This window comes from Sminthopsis crassicaudata, chromosome 2 (assembly GCF_048593235.1).
Source record: "Sminthopsis crassicaudata isolate SCR6 chromosome 2, ASM4859323v1, whole genome shotgun sequence".
Classification (NCBI taxonomy): Eukaryota; Metazoa; Chordata; class Mammalia; order Dasyuromorphia; family Dasyuridae; genus Sminthopsis; species Sminthopsis crassicaudata.
The window spans coordinates 530,102,107-530,115,875 of NC_133618.1; the positions used below are offsets into that span (position 1 = coordinate 530,102,107).

The 13,769-nt window shown below is 35.5% G+C and overlaps 1 protein-coding gene across 1 annotated transcript in view; it reads right to left on the minus strand.

Moving 5' to 3' along the window:
* Positions 1-892: 892 nt before the first annotated feature.
* The window catches only part of ALDH1A2 (aldehyde dehydrogenase 1 family member A2), a 109,117-nt gene continuing 96,240 nt past the window's right edge, over positions 893-13,769 (minus strand). The window contains 3 exon segments of the mRNA XM_074294629.1: positions 893-2,805; positions 12,464-12,538; positions 13,529-13,686. Of these exon segments, the coding sequence (XP_074150730.1) occupies positions 2,733-2,805; positions 12,464-12,538; positions 13,529-13,686 (306 nt within the window). The 3' untranslated portion in view covers positions 893-2,732.

Below are 13,769 nucleotides of genomic sequence, written 5' to 3' on the forward strand. Positions count from 1 at the left end.
ACCTGACCCATTGATAATTTTATTCCCATTTATAGTTCTTTTAATCTGAAGATTAGTTTTGATAGAAAACTTCATAGGAAGTATGTCACACAGTGTTATATTGGTTTGCCACATATAACCATGCACACAAGAACATATACATGTAAACACACAAGAGTACCCATATACATATATATACACCAACATAAAAAGATACACACACAAAAGTATATATATATACATATGCACACAAACACACAAGTGCATATATACAAATGCACCAAGATACATACACTCAGGTACATACATATACACATATACATATAATAGGTTGTACTGTACAGATATACATATCTGTACAATAGAGGTGTTGTAAAAATAAAACATACATGTATACACATATGCAATACATGTATGATGTGGTATATGATATATACACATGTATACATACAATATACATATACTAGTTGTGTGCTGTACAGTGTACATTTGCACGTGGATGTGTAGAGTATATGTCCAGATAGAACATACCTATGTGTATATATACTACAGATATGTATAATAGTTGTGTTCTGTGCACATATTGTACATATACACATGTGTAATAGATGTATGTATTGTCCAAATAAAACACACTATGTATATACACAATATACATATACTAGTTGTGTACCGTACAGATATATAAACACATATGTGTATATATACACACATACATATGTATAACTTGAAATGAAGTCAGGAAAGAAAGGATCTTGGCAATGCTCATACATTTTTGTAAAAAACAATATATTCCCAAACTTAGGTAATGGTGATTGCAAAGACAGCTGCTGAGCTGAGAAACCAAGCAATGACCCAAACTGACTCGGAACAACACAGGCACACAAACACAGCCAAATGATCCCAAGGAGTACACAATATAAATGCTTTATTGCTAGCACAGAAGTTTTCTTTTTAAGTAAATTAAAAGAAATAAATCTCCCTTTTCACATTCTCTATCGCAGTTCAAAGACAACAAGTTGGTTAGTGGACGTTTTTGCTCAGACATACACTACAGTAGTAGGAGAGCGTGACATTCAATTGAAGAACTCAGAAATGGGTGTTTTGTCTTGGGACCAGGATTTGTGAATGTACTGTCATCTGCAGAGTACAGCAAATACAGATGGCTTGAAAACATCCACAAAGAGACGATAGTTATAAATAGAAGACTGGTATGGTTAGGAAGCAGAAAACTGTTACATAGAAGGCTATATATACTCTGCCCATTATTCCACATACTCTAGGCTAGGCTTGGCAGTTTTAAATAAACGTTGTTCTTCATTAAGACATGAGATGGAAATGGATGTTGCAGCTGGTAATGAAGAAGGAGAAAAGAAGGTGTGTGTGTGTGGGGAAGGCAGCGAACACTGTCCACATAGAACCTGCTGTGCCGTTGGAAGGCAAGAGAGGAATTTTGGAGGGCACAGGAACAAGGCCTTTTTAATGCTTCCTACCCTGTAGGCCCAGCCTTACTGGAAAGCAAAGTCATGGGGAGAATGTCAGGGCACAAACCCATGGGGAATGGTGTCAGCATTAGGGCATGCTTGAATGTTCAGAAGGGAAACTTCAGAACTTGGTCATAAAACTTGCCAGGTTTGATTGCCTCCAATGAATCCAATTCATGGCAGGCCTCAACGGACCAAAGTCCCATTTGTTACACTCAAGGACACCAGGTTGGATGGGCACAGGAGCTGAGGAGCCCATAGACTCCAAATGTATAGAGCGTTCATTTTTAAAAACCATTGATACAAAGTAGGAAGTGAATTATTTCTAAGTATTTGATATCATCTTTTTTTATATCCCCAAATCTTCTCATCATTATAATTTTTTGGGCTGGCAAGAAAGAAAGATGTTTTTCTTAAAATATCTTAGCCAACTATGGAAAATGCTGTCCCTCTACTCTCCTTTCTAAAAAAGAAACACAAAAAAGCAAAACAAATTCAACAACAGCAAAAAAACAAAACAAAACAAAACAAAAAACACCAGAAGTTCAGAAGCTTGTGAACTCATACTGCCCACCCGATTGGCATCTTCCTGATTTCTATCTCCTATTGCATGATGGTTAGGAAGAAAAGCAGGGAAAGTCAGGAATATCATGATTTCTGGCTTCTTAATACATCTGCAGTGTACCAGCTCTTGGCATTTCTAGTCTGGTCTGGCTCTAACTAAAACCATTTCATGTTTCGCTTTGAAGAAATGGATAACATGAAACGGTAATTTGGCTGCAAAACCTTGGAAAATTGTTCCCGGCCCAAACATCTGCCCCAAATGAGCTCAGCTTAAGAGCTCTTCTTGGGGGAGGGGAAGGTAGTTGGGGAGTGGGAGGGGAGAAGAGAAGAAAAAGAATGAAGGAAATGAAAAAGGTCACGATTCCTCAAGAAGAAAGCCCTTTGGACATCAAATTAAACAGCTCCCCAACTTGACCCCAGGTACAAGGAAGAAAAGCTGAATATATTCAATGGCCTCAGGTTTTAACCCTTGTTCTGTTTCCCCTCATTATTTGGTAATACTAAAGTGGTTTCTCACAGAGTGCCAGTCAACCTGGCACAGTTGGTTTGCTTTATATATGCAATGAATTGCCTGGCATATAGGTTATCATTTAAATTTTTAAATAAAGACTGTGTAACACTTTGTATTCCTGAGTGCTGGGCCCCATAGAGAACATTGAGGGGGCCTGACACAGGCTGGTTGCCCCCCATTCTTCCTTGCCCTTCTTAGGAGTTCTTTTGGGGAATTTTTATTGTCACTGTCTTGACTTCCGAGTACTCTCGCAAACCGCATTCTCCCCTAGGAAAGAGAAAAGAAAAGAAAGGTCAGATACTAATGGTCTATCCATTCTAGCTTATCTGACTATCTGCAAGGGAGAGATTTACTAATCCTAGCATCCATGTGTCATTAATCTTGATGTTTCTATAACTCTTTTGATATCATCATCAAACCTTTTCTCTCAATCAGGCATTTTTAATCTGGGATCCATGAACTCCCTCAAAGATCCATGAATGGATTTTAGGGGTTTTTTTGAACTTGGATAAGAAGAAAAATGACATCTTTATTTTCATAGTCTCTAACTTGAATTTAACATTTCCTTCTATTATGAATAAAAAATTAGTATCCTGTAGGATTCACTAGACTCCCAAAGGTACTCATGACACAAAAAATGTTAAAACTTCTATCCAGGGGCAACACCAAAGCTAAGATTTCATTGATTTTCATGGGTTTTTAGTTTGTTGTGTTTCTGTCCCTAATTTAAAAACAAAACAAAACAAATTTACAGATTCATTAGCTTAGCACTTCACTGAAATAATGATGGACAGAACGCCTATCCTGAGAATTGGAAGACCCAGGAAAATGACATGATTAGCTGAAAGTCATAATGGTCTATGCTAGACCTCCAGATATCAATTCCATGTTTGAACCAATGCTTCTTTGTGGATGGTAATGTCTTTTCCCCACCTAAAATGCTGCTCCTCTTACTACATTCTCTTGTTCTGTACCCCAAGATATTATATTGTATAAAAGTGCTTTTGACAAAAAAAAAAAAAAAAAGATAAGGTTCCCTCCCAGCCAAGATTGACAAAACAGAAGCAGTTATATGTTTCTTTTCTTTGACACATAATAAACACTTAAGAAATGCTTATTAATTGTTTGATCAATGTGATGCTCGGAGATATCTGATTTCATCAGTGTACATGCTATTAGCATTGAGGAAGATGAAAACTATACAGCTTTTTGTTAGTTGGTGGGATCAAACAAACTGGAAAAAAAAAAAAAGGTGCATAAATGGCTCTCTTGAGGAGGAGTCTTTCTGCCCTGTTGTCTTGGTTCTTGGATGAGTGACTTGGCTGAAGTCTCTTCAGCTTGGTATGACCAACCAGAGCTTGTGGTTCAAAGACCCAAGAGTAACCTCCATATCGCAATGAGGTATATGATGTTAGTTGTTTTAAAGGAATAGAGGCAAAACCCAAAAGACACAGATTGGGAGAGTACAAACTTGGGGCTCAAGTTATCCCAAAATTCAGTTTATTGGGCAGTAGACTTCAGCCTTTAATTCATTCATTCTCTCAGACTACTCAGTGAAAGGACAAATACTAAAACCGAAGCTTAAATATTTTGGTCACATAATGAGAATACGGGACTCATTGGAAAAGACCCTATGTTGGGAAAGATAGAAGGGAAAAGGAGAAGGGAATAGCAGAGGAGGAGATGGCTAGAGATTGTTATGGAAACCACAAACATGAGGTTGGACAAACTTTGACTACTTTCTATGGAGTCTCAGAGTAAGACATGACAACAATAATAAATGAACAATAATAAAAGGTATCAGCTTCACAGAGGTCTTAGGAAGTCAAGGAAGAGTGAAATGAAAGAAGTTAAGAGACAAACATTGCAGCTGTCTTCCTGAGAGCATCTGAGTTTTCTTTTCTTTCTCTCTGCTGTCCAGTTCATTTGGATCTCTAATATTAATCAACAGGTATTTATTAAGTTCCTACTATGTACTACTGGATGGCACAGTGGAAAGAATGTTGGGCCTGGAGTCAACAAGACTCATCTTCATTGAGTCAGATACTTACTAGCGATATGACATAGGACAAGTCACTTAAACCCTGTTTGCCTCAGTTTCCTTATCAGTAAAATGGGCTGGAGAAGGAAATGGCAAACCAATCCAGTATCTCTTCTTTTTTTTTTTTTTTTTTTTTTTTTTTTTTTTTTTGAGGCTGGGGTTAAGTGACTTGCCCAGGGTCACACAGCTAGGAAGTGTCAAGTGTCTGAGACCAGATTTGAACTCGGGTCCTTCTGAATTCAAGGCTGGTGCTCTATCCATTGCGCCACCTAGCTGCCCCCAGTATCTCTTCTAAAGAAACTACAGGTGGGGTCATGAAGAGTTGGACATGACTAAATAACAATTAAACTGACTCAAGATAGATACTGGGAATGCAAATACAAAGAAGGAAATAATCCTTATTCACAAATACAGATAAATATGTATCTGTATTTATACTTCTTGTTTCCCCCATAATAGGGATTATTTCATTCTTTTTACTTAATATCTACATAAATTTATATATGTAACTATATATGTATATGCAAATATTCTCATATATGTATAACATAATTATAAAATTAATAGATACAAATATAAACAATGTAGCTAAATACAAGATACTTTGAGAGGAGGGACATTAGTAGTTTGGAGGATCAGGTAAGCCTTCCCAGAGAATCAGCTCCATGTGATGATCATTTTTGGAAGGGGTACAGATGACAAACTTCCCAGAAAGGAAAACACGCCCTTTTTAGGAGTTCTTTATGAGAATATTTACTCTTAAGGCCTTCACTTCCAAGAACTAAGTACTCTTGTGAATATCCTGATGTAACATGTCGTAATCAGTAGATGGAAATATTTTGGTGTGTCATCAAGGCCAGTTGCTCTCTCTCTTTTTCTTGCTTCTTTTTTGCCTACCTTGCTTCAAACTATTTTCCCTCTCTTTCTTTCCCCATTATTATAGGTAAACATGGCCTAATGTTTAGGGCACTGGATTTGAAATTGGAAGACTGAGTTCAAGTATCACCTCAGATAATTACTTACTATATGACCCTGAGCAAGTAACTTCACCGCTCTCTGTCTCAATTATAAAATAAGGGGATTGGACTCTAAGAGTCCTACCTCCCCTAAATCCTAAGTTCTATATTTTTTAAAAGGCTCATCCTTTCTCTCTTCTCTATGACAGAGCCCCTCTCTCCTCAGCAACCATAGCTACTGAAGTCCTGAAGATTCTCAACACCAAAGTTTTTGGCTTTTTTAAATGGTTCAATATAACAAACAGAGATGGTTTTACCAATGGAAATGATACTATCTGCTTTGTAGCTGTATCTCTAAAGACACCTATTTATGTCTATCTATGTATCTATCTATATTTGTGAATAAGGATTGCTTCATTCTTTTTGTATTCCCAGTACCTAGCATGAGTCAGTTTAGTTGTTATTTAGTTATATCCAATTCTTCATGACCCCTCATGGGGTTTTCTTAGAAGAAATACTGGATTGGCTTGCCATTTCCTTCTCCAGCCCATTTTCCTGATAAGAAAACTAAGGCAAACAGTAAGTGACTTGCTTGTGTTACTTTTTTCCTAATTGGTAGCTAATACCAACTGTGTTGTAGCATTAGAATGTGATCTCTCTGATAGCAGGCAATCTCTTGCTTTTCTATCCATAATATCCAGTGTTTTGCACTTAGAAAATACTTCAGTGTTGTTTTTTTTTAATTCATTCATTCATGCATGCATTCAAATCCTGACTAAAATGGAGCATTTACTTTAAGCAGTTTATCTTGAGTGAGCAGTCATGCTACCCACATTCTCTCTAGTGAAATCTATCATCCATCCAAACTCAATTGTCTGAAACTCTGGATTCTTTGGACTGAAGATAAATGAGTTGAGTGAATCTCTTTGGGATATTAGACCATAGGCAACTGTTTGGATCTCTGTTTAGTCAATGGAAAGCAAGAGCCTTGAGTGGCATGATTTCTAAAATTTCTTCAACTTCCTTGAAAGTGGGATTAGTTTCCTGTTTTGTCTCTCTCTCTCTAGTCCTTGGCATAATAGATCCTTGATAAAAGCTTCTTAATTGACTGACATTTTAGAAATCCATGAATTGTTCTGAAGAAAGCAGCTGGAAGAGACTTGAGGTAAAATGGCATTGCTTATCCAAGCCACTGTCTATTGTCCTAAAAGTGGACAGTGAAAATTTAGGGCAGATTTATTCATTTAAACTGCTCACTCATTAGTCCTGCCCAAATTATTACGAGCTCAGCTCTGGCTCACTTTGCACTTTTTCCTGCCCTTAGGCCATTATGAATATGCCTCACCATCATGGACATCATGTGCCGGTTTAGAGCTAGGTCACTCCCTTTTTATTTCCGGACTTTTGCACGCACTTGGGGCATATCCCTGCCCTGCACTCTCCTTTCCCTGAGTGTCCTAATCCAGTCTCCATCAAGCAAAAAGGATATTCATAAGGTCCTTTGTCTTGCTAGAAACTTGGTTTTGAGTTTGACCATTACATTCCCATCCCATGTGAATTGTATCAAAGCAAACCCAAAGCAAACAAAAACATTCACCTCAAAGAACAAGCATTGTCCTTCTTCTGAGCTCCTAGGGCTGTTATCTCTGGCATGGTTTAGATAGTCTTGTTTAGAGAAAGGGGGATGGACTAACCTCTAACATTAAAATAACCACTGCCCAAATATCTAGATATAAGGGGAATCACATAGTACATCTGAATCAGGAGTTCTTCACCTAGGGTCTATGATCTTAAATATACATACATACATATATATATATATATATATATATATATATATATATATATATATATATATAGCCATATTTCAATATAATTGCTTTTCTTCTTATTTTATGTATTTAAAATCACCATACCGAATCTTCACCTAAATGAAAGGGATCAGCCAAAAAAAAAGTTGTGTCCCTAAACCAAAAATATGCTAATAATAATTATAATAGCATATTATTATTTTAGCTAGATAGCCAGAATTTATGTAATGTTTTAAGTTTTGTAAAGCCAAAAGCATAGCTTTACATAGTTTGATATTATTTGATCTTTTTGAAATTAAAAAACTTGTAGAGTGCAATGAAAAGAGCATTGTGTTAGAAATCATGAGATTGGGATGAAATGTGGCTCTCTAAATTTGTGACCTTAATTAAATTACTAAAATTTTCTGGGTTTCATTTTCCTTAAAATGTAAGAATTGAAATAGAGATTCTTTAAGGTTCCTTATGATTCTAGTATACTATGATTATTTGGATGAATTTATTAGGTGATTTCCTCATTTTATTCTAAGTTCTATATCTTCCAATCCATTTCAATATTTTAATATTTCAAGAATCTATGACTTTACTGGGAGGTATACTTCCTCCACTTTCCCCAAATCTCAATATATGGTTTTCTAGAGTTTTGGGAAAGAAAAAAAACATCATCTTTTTATATCCAGCTTTTTGGTAATGAGAGTTTAACTATGAGTTTAGCTAGGCAGGTCTTTGACTATAAACAAAAGAGTGTGTTAATAGACCAGTCAATATCAAAGTCTTTCCAAATGAGGAGAAATGGATTTCTATTAGATTTATATTGCCACAGAATTCAACCAAACAATGAATTTCTCTCAAGGAATTCCAACTTTCTTTTAAGAACAAAATTTTGGCCAGAAGTGGTAGTTCATATCTATAGTTCCTGCAACTGAAACTAATAATGAAAAGCCACAGCACTTGTACCATATGCATAACTTCTGAGGACACAGAATCATCTTTACTGTATGAACAAGACCTTGAGGAAGACATTAGAGAAGTAAACTCATTGACTCACAGAAGATAGGAAGGGAAAAGGGAAGGAGTTCAAAATGACTAATGGACTGACTTTGGGGCTTTGATATTGGTGCAATAATATAAAAACTTAGGTTTACATAATGTTTTAAAGTTTACAAAATACTGTCCTTATACTAAAGAGTTGTTGAAGTAAGAAATAAAATTTTTTTTATCCTTATTTTGCAGATGAGGAAATTAAGGCAAACAAGGGATTATATATCTTGCCCAGGGTTACACAATCAACAAGTGATTATGGCCAAATTTGAATTCGGGTCTTCCTGACATCAAGCATAGTGCTCTATCCAGTGTGTCATCTGGCTACCCCTGGTTAAATAGGTAGAAGTAATATTTCACGGAAGAGAAAACATTAAGTCACCTGCCTAAGTCATTGTGATAGAATCAATAATCAAACACATTCTCTTGACTCCAAATCAAGCATTATTCTATTACAGCCTAGGGGTTCTTAACCTGAATTCTGGGATCTTTAAAAAAAAAAAAAAAAAAAAAAAGAAAATTATAATCATATTTCATATATAATTGGCTTTCTTTATAACTTTATATATCTTATTTTATGCATTTAGAAATATAATTCTGAAGAGTCCACAGGCTTTATTAGACTACCAAAGGGTTCCAGAACACACAAAAAATGTTAAGAAATCTTGCATTATTCTGTGACTACACATGCTAAAAAAAAGTGGAAGGCTGAGGCCATTAATCAGATTAACCAATTTTAAAAGCCCCAAATACATATTCTGTCTCTTTTGTTTCCGTTTCTCTGTGTATTCTCTCTGTCTCTGTCTGTCCATCTCTCTTCTCCTAACTTTATCTCACCTAGAAATGCAGTAGCCAATCCTGATACTAATCAGCAAAGAAGCTTTAATATGCTCTGTTTTTCCAACCTGAATTAAGTTGGCCCTCCTTAGTTAGGCTGGTGATTCTCAAATCCTATGCTCTCATATTGCTACCAAAATTCATGTTAGACTTATTACAACTCAAAACTCCAAATATCAAGCAATCTCTTTGTTCCAGGCTCTTTAGTAGGAATAACTACAGGCACGAGCCAAAGCTTTCTTAAAGGAAGTTTTCTTAGGACAAATTCATTGTCTGATTAATTTCTGTGGCAATACAAGTCTAGCAGGAGTCCATCACCATAAGAAGGTAGCTACATGGCTAGTGACCCTCCTCATAAGGAAAGTCTTCATAGCGAGACCATCATGATTACTCAAAGGGCAAAATTATACTTAGACCCCAAGTGATGAGTTAGTATTGATATTAACAAGAAACTTAGGTAGGTACAACCCCATAGATTTGTGATGAGCTATGGTTTAACTGCTCTTCAGAAGCCAATTCAGGGTTATTTTAGACAAAGCCATCTTCACAAATACAGATGAAGTAAAAGTCTAATTCCCTTTTTTTCTCCCTATTTGACACTTTATTTTAATTTCCACTAAAAAAACTTTCATAATGTATTTCATTTTCAAACTGTGTCTCATTAGTTTTAAAATATCAAGATATACTTCCAGCATGACACAGTAGGTCTTAAAAAAAAAAAAAAAAAAAAAAAAAGCACCAGAGTTAGAATTACAAGATCTTGTGTTGAAGCCTGATTTTAATATATGTGACTTTCCTCAAGTTACTCTATCCCATTGGGCCTTGATTTCCTCATCTGAAAAATACAGGATTTGGAATAGTTCATGTCACCTGAACCAGTTTGAAATGTGTTTGGGAAATACATAACAAAATAAAATAAAATATGTATTTTAATTTCATTGTAAAATTAAATGATATGAAGCACACAGGAATCCTTATGTATGGATAAATGACTCTTATTTCTAGACCTATAAGTCTCCTCCCAAAACTAAATTCATTCTATGTTTCCTTCTTAATCTATGGCAAAAATTTTGCAATATTTTTTCCAATATGCATCCAAGACTATGTTTACAAAAGAAAAGAAAGTTTGAAAGCTAAGTATCAGGGAATCGTTCACCAGGCTGACAAGTCTGTAGGAAACTATGTCTAATTTAGATTCCTAAAGCTGGGGTTCAAATTGTCAGAAACCTATAAAGGGTAATACTCAATAAATAGGTTTATTATGAGTTAGAGAATTCATTGTTTTTGTTATTTTTTGCCCTCAATACTGTGTAGGAGTAAAATCCTCTTTAGTCAAATAAAGGGGTTAGTATGGATGACTTCTAAGATCCTTTCCATCTCTAAATCCTATATAGTTCATTACTATTTTCCATCTTAGAACCAGATGAAGTTGTGTTATGGCAATGGATGTATGGCAATTGCTGGAAATAGGATAGCAGTTCTGCCCTAGAAATAAAGCAATAGGCTCAATTCTGGAGCTGGGAGCTGGATCTAAGAGATTTGACCATATACGATACTTTCTTGGTTCTATTTCCTATCCACTTTGGGTAGAACCAGGCTAATTTTTGCAGTGTGGAGCAGGTTACAAAAGATGTAACAAGCTTAGCTGTAACAGTGAAAAACTTTCCTACTAACTTCCCTCTAAGAAGAAGGTTTTGAATTTTTTTTAAGTTGAATTATATGGATAATTGTCTCAACCTTCCCTTCCATTTGGCTTGTGTAAACATGGTCTTGAATTGTTTCTACATGATGTCAAAACAAAAAATTTAGTCAATTAACTGGTTGTTTTGTTGACATGGTACCAAAAAACTGAGCCAACTGGTTTATTTATTTATTTATGTTACTGAATCAACTGGTCTCAACCATAAGATGTGATACAATAACAATCCCTGGCTGCTATGACCTCATAAGAAGGCTCCCTGGAATTTTGTGAATTTGTTTTTGTTTTTTAAGTATTTTGATAACTATATTTAATATAATTGGTTTCATTTCTAATCCTACATATTTTATTTTAGGCATTTAGAATTTTTATTCCTGGGTCAATCAGCTTCACCTGAAAGCATTTCAGGGATGCTTACTAGTCTTTGGACTACACTGAGAAGCACTGATGTAATAGTGGACATATTGAATGTTGGTGTTGGAGTCAGGAGGAACCTAAGTTTGGTTCTTTCCTCAGTCACTTAATGATGTAACTAGGCAAGTCACTCTTGAGAAATCTAGATCTAGAGTGGGATGGTGAAGTGACTAGGTGGATAGAGTACCAGGCCTGAAGTTTAGGAAACCCGAGTTCAAATCTGTCTTCAGACTCTCTATGTGACTCTGAGTAAGCCACTTAGCTCTGTTTGCCTCCATTTCTTCATCTGTACAATGAGCTGAGGAAGAAGATGGAAAATCACTCTAATTTCTTTGCCAAGAAAAACCCAAATGGGGTTTTGAAGAAATGTCTGAACAACAAAACTAATGATAACATCATGTTATCTAATATCCATATCCATAGAGATATCTGAATAGATACCATTAAAGATATACTTTTTTATCAGATTTGATTTTAGCAATCAAGGTAGTATGTTCCTAATAAGTAACTCTTTCTAATGATACAGATTTTGTCTCCTCTATGATTTATATTCCTAGAGACAACATGGTTGAGTAGATAAGAGTGCTGGACTTGGAGGTAGAATGACCTGGCTTCAAATTCTGCTTAAGACATTTTCTAGCTCTCTGATCTGAGCAGAACAAATGGACATGAATGGCTTCCATTTATGACTCACAAGTTATAGTTCTCAACTTTTTTTAAGAATAAAGGAATATTTGCTCTGGGTCTTAGGTATTATATGTCTCATACTCATTTAATAAATGTTCATTGTAGATAGTAAAAGAGGCAATTAGGTGGCTCAGTAGATAGAACATTGGACTTGAATTCAAGAACACATCAATTCAAATCCAGCCTGCAACACTTATTACCTCTGTGACTGGACCACTTAACCTTTGTTTCCCTTAATGTACTGGGAAGGATTATCTTTGCCAAGAAAATCCCATGACCAGGTTGTTATGAAGAGCTGATTGACTGAACAACAACAACAGACCATGAAAATGATTATTAGAATGATAATTAAATTATTATATGAATAGTTGAGATTTTCTTGGTATTGATAATTACAAAACCCTATCTTGTAAATTTAGAAAATGAATAGCAAAATACTTACATTTCCCGCCCATTTCCAGACATCTTGAATCCCCCAAAGGGACTCTGGGCATTTAAGGCGTTGTAACAATTGATCCTAAATGAAAAAAGGTAGGAAATTGTTAGTGGAATTTATTTAATAGAAGGAAAAAGTTAATGGACTAGTTACTCCTATCTAAAAATTTTTAATAAACAAAGAAAATTATATCTTAAGTTTAATTAGATTTCCTGATTTAATCCAATTTAATCTAATTTAATTTAGCAATCACTTGCTAAATGTCTATTAGATATTTAGTACTAGGGATAAAAAATTAGGTGGGCCACTGGATAGAATGGCAGGCATGGAGTCTGACCACAGACACTTACTAGCTGAGTGACCCTGGGCAAGTCACTTCAGTTTCCTTCTGTAAAATGAACTGGAGAAGGAAAAGTCAAATCACTCCAGTATCTTTGCCAAGAAAATCCCAAAGGGTTCACAAAGAATTGAATGGGAATGAACAACACTGGAGATAAAAAGACAAAAGTTTAAAAATCCCTGTCCTTGGGGAGTTTATATTCTACTAAGGGTATACAAACTGTACATAAATAAGTATATAGAAAGTAATTTCAAGAAGGAGAAGAATACAAATAACTAGGGGAATAAAGGAAGGCTTTGTACTTGAGTTATTAGATGAAATTGCAAACACAGGGTACTGGTAGGAGAAGGGGATTTTGACTGAAATGGAAAGTTTATGAAAGGATAGTAGTATGTATGTAGTGATAGTAGTATAAAATAAGATTGGAAATGTGGGTGAAAACCAGATTATGGAGGGATTGAAAGGCCAAGCCAAGAATGTTGTTTTATCCTAGAAGCAACAGGGAGTCCTGAAGAATCACTGACACAGAGGAATCACCTTATTAAAAAAAAAAAAAAAAAAACAGAAGAAGGAGATGGAGTTTTTCAGATGGAGGGTGAATTGCCTTTCTTCCATTCTATCCTATCTGAGGGGTGTCAGCATGATGAGGGCACTTCCACTGGTAGTTAGTGCCAAATCTGCTCATTAAAAGCAATTATTTTGAATGATTAAAAAAAAAGGGAAAGACTCACCAAACGGTCCCAGCCTGCATTGCAGATGACACTGTGAGTGCTTTGTTAATATCATTTGTAAAAACAGCAGCAACAAGTCCAAGGTCAGAATTATTGGCTCTCTCTATAACCTCGTCCACAGTCTTAAACCTCAGGATTTCCTGAACTGGTCCAAAAATCTGCAACAAGAATGAAATGTTTTGCATTGTTATGGAAATGATTTTTTACTTTGCCACTATTTTGCCTATTAACACCCTCCATT